The 7,130-nt window shown below is 31.1% G+C and overlaps 1 protein-coding gene across 2 annotated transcripts; it reads right to left on the bottom strand.

The window, feature by feature from the left end:
• On the bottom strand, window positions 4,601-7,130 carry LOC107638723 (acyl carrier protein 3, mitochondrial). Of its 2 annotated transcripts, XM_016342087.2 has the most exons (4): window positions 6,862-7,099; window positions 5,856-5,954; window positions 5,255-5,460; window positions 4,601-5,102 (listed from the first exon to the last, which is right to left on the bottom strand). In XM_016342087.2, the coding sequence occupies exons 3-4, from the start codon at window positions 5,447-5,449 to the stop codon at window positions 4,908-4,910; spliced, it is 390 nt and encodes a 129-aa protein (XP_016197573.1). In that variant the 5' UTR covers window positions 5,450-5,460; window positions 5,856-5,954; window positions 6,862-7,099; the 3' UTR covers window positions 4,601-4,907. The 2 variants fall into 2 exon arrangements, with proteins under 2 accessions (XP_016197573.1, XP_016197572.1); XM_016342086.2 differs by lacking the exon at window positions 5,856-5,954 and having other exon boundaries at window positions 6,862-7,130.

Raw genomic sequence — 7,130 nt, 5'->3', positions numbered from 1 at the left:
TGAATAGCTCTGGTTCTTCATTTGAAATAATTAAGATTTAACATTTTAAGGTTGTTTGGGGATTCATAATTAATTATATTACAGCCTGTTCTTAAGAGCAACGTGGATTGTACCATGATTAAAGGTTTTTGAGATATGTAATAAGAAATTGGCATGTGTCCTTTTATGCTTAGTGTTTGATTAATAAGGTTAAAATTAAAAAGATCATTGTGCCATGGCCCGGCTGGTTGATAGGTTAACAAAGTTTGATTAGTTATTTTTATGCAAACTTTGATGTTGTTCCTCTGAACAAAAAATAAAACAGATTAACGGAAAAAAGAAACCCCACTTCTATCAGCAAATAAAATTAAAGTGGTCACTGTTTTGATTTAAGAGTGAATTTGTAATGCCATCAGCTAATTGATTAGCCTCTCTATATATGTATCGTATGTGCATTTATCATTTTCTACTAAAAAATTTTCTAATTGATGAGACGTACTAATCTGTCCTGTTTATAGTACGAACCTAAGTGAAGTGAAACGGAACGGAACGGAACGAGACTATCCGCTTTGTCACTCTTAGAAATAATAAGCCTTGTGGAGTTGTGTTCGTCTTTGTTATTTGTAATGTTACTTATATATTACATATAACATTAGTAATAATAAAATAATGTATAGTGAATAAGAGAAGAATTTAAAAAGTGCAATAAAAGAAGTAGAAAAGAGAGACATATGTTGATGAGTGTGGTAGAGTATATGATTATGAAAACTCAACTTCCTTCTGTAAAACTCTTGCAATCTCAAGTAATTATGGCAAGTACTATTATTAGTTTGACCAATCATGAGTACAAGTTATCATGACTTGTTCATAAGTTGTTAACCCTTATGTTTTATTTTCAGCTACTTCCTATTTTATAATCTTACAATTTCAATATTGAAAAAGTTTTTCTCTAGTTACGAATTTTTAGAGAATAAAAATTTTAAAAAATCAAAATATTTTATTTAAAATTTTTTAAGAATTAATTTAAGATATTATTGTTAAAACCATTATAATGGTGGAAAAATTATATAAAAATGTATTTGAAAAATGAGTAAAGTGCCAATTAGGTTTCTAAAGATTTTGACTTTGAACTAATTAATTTTTAAAAAAGGTATCAATTTGGTCCTCGAGGTTAGCAAATGGTAGATACATGATGTCTTTCTATCAATTTAATTAACTAAAATTTAACGATGATATTTATATGTCTTGTTAATTACTTTCATGTGTCTATCTATGAAAAATAAGCATATAGATTATAACTTTTGGAACGAAATTTAACTTGTTTTAATAGCATTTATGATAAATAGAGGGGAGTGGATCCTCTCCAATGAAAAAAAAAACTAGATGCTGTCCAGGTGTTTAATCTAACCATTTATTGCTTTTTCTCTCCTATTTAATTTTGGTCCCACTTAAAAAATTAAAGGTGAAAGATCGCACTTTATTCTCTCAAGTGTTTTTTCACTGTAGTGGATCCATTTCCTAAATAGAGAGTAATTGATAAATGGCATATAAAAACTTAAAAGATAATAAATATTTCACTGTCCAAAAGTACATCGTTTTCATGCTCATGTAACAGTAACAAGATATGCACTATTGTAAAATATATGGACAATTCTATTTTGTTTCACACTATTCATTGACAGAAGGATATACATGTCTACGATTTGCTATTTTGGAAGACCTAATTAGTACTTTTTTTATCTTTCAGAACTAATTAATCCATGTTCAACATCTTTAAGGATTTAATTGTCACTTTATTCTAAAAATCATTAAAAAAGTTTATATTAATAAAAGATATTATTCGTACACTAAAAATAATCACTAAAATTAAGCATCAATATATTTATGTATAAATACATATATGGTTTAGTTTATTTTTGAGTAAAATACTGTTTTGTTCTCTAACTTACGAGGTGAATTCTATTTTGGTTTCTAACATTTTAATCGTCTTATTTTTATCCTAAAACGTTTAAAATGACATCAATATTATTTCACCATCAAATCTCTCACTAACAAGTAACTGAATTGATGTACTGTTAATAATATTTTTGTTAAAGTTACTTTGGATCAACTCTCTTTTCCTAGCTTTACCTCAATAAGTTTAAATCTCATTCTTTTATTCTCTTCTTTCTTTTTTTTTTACACTATTAATTCTCTAAAAAAGATTAGAAAAGAAAGAACGAAAAAAAAAAAAAATTGTTGAAATGATAAATATAGAAATAGAAATTGAACAAATATAATTTTAACAAAAATATTATTAATAATACATTAATTTTTTTAAGTGTTAATGATAAATTTGACGGTAGAATAATATTAATGTTATTTTAAATATTTTAGAATAAAATTATCACAATTAAAATATTAAAAATTAAAATAAAATTTATCTAAAATATTTAGAATCAAAATAATATTTTATTTTTTATTTTTAATATGTATTTATATTTTAATAGTTTTATTTTAGTATAGATATAGTCTAATCGTATATTAATTGGGGGCTAATGAAGTTTGTATGAGCGCAAGCGAACAGGGAAGAAGCTAAAGGGTCGTCAGCGTTACGAATTAGCGATAGATGAGAGGCATATGATGGCGAATGTGGGTCCCTCTCATTGATTACCGTGGATGCTTCGTCACTCAAATCCAACGGGCACTGTTCACTTGATTGCCACTAATTTTGATGGTCCTGATGTCAATACTTGATTCCCAGAACCACCTTATATTCCACAAATACCATTCCACCTGTCCCTATAATCATCTCAACGTGATAGTTTGGACCCCACTATTTTTTTTTTTTTCTTTTAAGGTCACCGTTGAATTGTTGATCTAAACCCCTTTCACTACTAATTACTAATTACTACTCCTACTCGATTAGACCTCTTGATTAATTATAAAGTGTGATTTCCGTGTAATTTTATTGGCCACTATATCCTTTGTAAAGTAATATATCATTTATTCTTTGTGATGTGTCACTTTTTAATCAGTTATTAGATTAACTATAATTAAATTATTTTATAATTAAATTAATTTTTAAAATAGATAATTATGCAAATTTTTAAAGTATTAAAAATTAAAATATGACTTTTTTTTTTCAAATCATTTTTAGAAGATGTTTTCTAATCTTCTGTAATGGCTTTTGGCCTTTAGCTCTTCCCCATTCTTTCATTCTCGTCGCGCCTCCCAAGTAGCACTGCCTTGTTGATTGTAATCAAATTATAAGTCAACTGAATAACTAACAAAAACTGATAGGGAGTTTCAAGAACGCAGAGAAGAGAGAAAACCAACCTGTCCAAGCACAGCAAAACAGACTCTGGCCAGGGATGACAACAATGACAGACGAAAGACGCATCGGAACAAGGAGACGCGACAACACAGAGCAGGGGAGTCACAGATGCGACGGCGCAGTGTTGGAGACGCATCAGAGCTGGCGAGACGAATCAAAGGAGCAGATCGTTACTTCTGGACTCTGAAATTCGGGAGAGACTGACCGATGAGGAAGAGTTGCTGAGTGACATTGAGAGAAAACGAGGAAGAAGAATTTATGATTAGAACCACCGTTAACGTGATTTAGAAAATAAAAAAAATTAGTTTCTAATCTTTTAATAAATTATACATTTATCCCTTTTAAAAATTTAATTACAATATAATCTAACTATGGTTAAGATAGTAACTCAAATTAAAAGTAAATATCCAATTAAGATGTGATATACATAGAAAATAATTTACATATTATTTTAGAGAGAATTGGATAGAATAATTCACTAATTTTATTTTGATATTTAACTGGATTTAATTAAATCTAATTATTTATATATAAATATATATTATTTAATTCATTTTTAATATATATTTAATATTTATTATATATTTTATATAAATAATTAATTTAATAATTAATTTTTTTAGAATAGACTAGAAATGTAGATGTGTAATTCAACTCGGAAATTGGTAGTATAATTCCTCGTCCCAATTCTTTTTGTTAGAGGTCATCGACAAAGTATAAGTAGTACGTATAAACTATACCTTGAATTATGGTCAAAATAAAATCATAATAGATGGGGTATATCTATTACAAATTTGAAATGAATTATAATGTTAAGACCAACAAAATCAAGTATAGTATAACGGATTGTACTCATATTAAGACATTGATGTCTTTTTTTTTAACTGGGACTAAATAATTAATTTCTTAATTTTAGGGGTTGCAATTTATATTTTCTTCTGGCTTATTGCCCTGCTTATTTATTTTTAGGTCAGCGGATAATATAGTATCTCTATGCTCTATCCCCAAATAATTATCATTTTGACCTTACCAAATTGATACTTTCAAAATATTTCTGCAGGGGATGGAAGTAGTAGTAATTGTGTTTGTTGCCTATCTGCTTGTTCTGTGTTGACAGTTACCCGGTGTGAATACTGATTCAAAGATAAAGAGAAAAATAATGTCTCTACAGAATCTCAAACAATTCGAACATAATTAACAAGGTTAGTGAATTTTCATAATTAGGTCACTAAGATGAGGCATTGAGTGATGATTCACATCATAAAATGAGAGTAGAATTTGAAAATTTTGTCGAGCTCAATGGCGTCATTTAATCCATTTAGCCATCTCCACCTAGTAGGATAAGGCTTTGTGGTTGTTGCTCAAATTAAACCTTGAATAGTTGATCATATAGAAAACAAAGAATGATCATACAAGTGTTCAATATTAGCTAAGATCAATTATTTGGTATTCTTCAAACCAATTAAGGCATTCCCATATGAAGCACACTATTAAGTAAACTAACATCAAGTAATATATGCTACTAAGCATACTTAACATAGGTTCATATATCACAATCAAGGAAAAAGTAAACTCAGAATGCCACATCCTAGGAGAATAACAGAGTGAAGTTTCAGGGCTTTTCCCCAATCTTCTGGTCAGCTTTAGCCGAGGCTATGTATTTCGCAACATCAGCGCAGCAGGCAAGCTTATCAGCTTTCTCATCCGGGATTTCGACTGAAAACTCTTCTTCAAGAGCCATAATGAGTTCCACGCGGTCCAAGCTGTCCAGGTTTAAGTCCTTTTGAAAATCAGCTGTTTCAGTAACCTACACAATGGACAAGTAGAAAAATGTAGAAGTAACAGTAAGCTCCCCACGATGTTATCCCTCAGCACAAGAAACAATTCAGCAATATCTTGAGGTATTCATATATAAATACAAGATTTTCATATTAATCATTAATTGTTTTTTTCTAATACCTTTGAGGCATTGATTTTATCATAGTTCTTGGCAAGTGCAATTACTCTGTCCAGTATCAAATCAGAGCCCGATCCTGTTGAAGAGCACAAGTATCTGAATTGCATATTGGCACACTCATTCCCAGAAAAGCACCATCTTTCAATTGACCTCCTCAAGTTCACATGACTCAAGATAGATTTCCTTATGCTTTGCATATTCAAGATACCTAACAATGCAAGTATATATAACCTGGTTAGTTTCAAACCATAGAGCAACAATCTAGAGCTCTGAGGTTTCCACTCAATAGGGACCCAGTTTGGCAGACGCAAGCCGAGAAACTGTTTCCAAAATTTGAACCTTTCAAGATAGTAACCTTGCTAGGCTCATCATCAAGTTTGAGCTACTTCAAAAGAGTGCTAATTCTTTTACACAATTAAAATAAAGGCACTTGTCCTGCCCCCTACATAATGCTGACACCCCCTCCCCCCCTTATATTATTGGATGGGGATATGGAACACTAGAATCTGATATAAATTTTGTAGGACCAATACCTGAAAAAGAGTCTTACATGGAGGGGCTAACATTTGAAAAAAAAACTTATAAGATCTTAGGCTCTCTTACCATAATAGCCAGCTTTTGTGGTGATGGTTTTTCCAAGTTCTTTCGGCTCGTTAGAGAATCCAAATCGGATAAATCCTACACTCTGCTCGACTTAGTATACTAGACAGACAGTGCATGAAGAGAAGTGGTTAATTATTTAGTATGGTCCTTCAAAATCAAAACATATGCAGATAAGGTAAAATAAACTTCACAGGATCACTATTTTACAGGCTAGCAAGATATGAAACACCAACACCCACACCCCTTCATTTGTTTTCAAAGATATCACCATTAAGAAACTATGGTAGATTTTGTCTTGTAGCTATTTACACTAAGATATCACTGGTGGTTGGTCATCACATAGTTGACAGTAAGCAGCATGTAATAGTTACATCAACAAGTTTTCCTTTGAGCTTTATTGAAAGAGACACTTGCAATATGATATCATTTGCTCACACATACCACACCCATATTATTACCTGTCCACTTTAATTTCAAAATCAATATCATTCATTGATTTTTCAACGAATTAAACTAATTAAAACGACAATTATTTTAAGACGAAACAACCAACTTTTTTTTTTGCTTTCCATGGTATCTCCCAACTCGAACTAATCCTCGGAGCTCCATTTAAGGAATGGATTGCTACATGCACAAGGCGGGATTCGAACCCCGATAACCACTAGACCAATCCAACTTAGTTAGAGGAAACAACCAACTAAACTAGCAAGAATGACTAATACACTTAGCCTGGTAGTAACAAAAGAAATTGGCCAAACCTAAGAGCTACCGAAAACTCCATCTATGTTACATAGCCGGATCCAAGTCTAGATAAACGAAGAGGATTGTGTTAGGTCGTCGACAGTTAATATAAAAGCTTTGTCGAATCTTCGAGTCTTCACATCTAAGAGCTATTGAAAGTGACAAACAGTAATAATGGCAGGCACCAAATAAAAATATAATATTATTATTAGCACGAGTGCGGTGAAAGCTTGAAATGAGACAGAAGAGAGAAGTGGGCACTCACGAGATTCTCCGCAGGGACTGGGATTTGATCAGATGTATGTATATAGTGACAAAGGTGTTTGATAAAATGTCACAGAGAGAGCTAAATGCTTGATATGATATGATATGCACTTGTTATTTCTCTGCCTCAAATCATTTTAATTTTCATTGTCTCCTGTTCCTCTTATATGCACATATCCTAGCATCTATAGCATAGCATCTAGGTCTTGTTTTCTTAAGGCACCACAATATTTCCAGTGATGCGTTTGAAATGTGAAATGTCATATTTAG

The sequence above is a fragment of the Arachis ipaensis genome, chromosome B04, assembly GCF_000816755.2.
Source record: "Arachis ipaensis cultivar K30076 chromosome B04, Araip1.1, whole genome shotgun sequence".
Taxonomy (NCBI): Eukaryota; Viridiplantae; Streptophyta; class Magnoliopsida; order Fabales; family Fabaceae; genus Arachis; species Arachis ipaensis.
The sequence above is the reverse complement of the archived record's forward strand: the minus strand, read 5'-3'. Positions and strand labels throughout refer to the sequence as shown.

What these genes read in the sequence shown, in the direction of transcription:
- LOC107638723 (XM_016342086.2), bottom strand. Translation starts at nt 5,449, where the DNA reads ATGCAAAGCATAAGGAAATCTATCTTGAGTCATGTGAACTTGAGGAGG. An exon ending in ATAAAATCAATGCCTCAAAG is followed by an intron (nt 5,103 to 5,254) that starts GTATTAGAAAAA and finishes TCCATTGTGTAG; the next exon opens with GTTACTGAAACAGCTGATTT.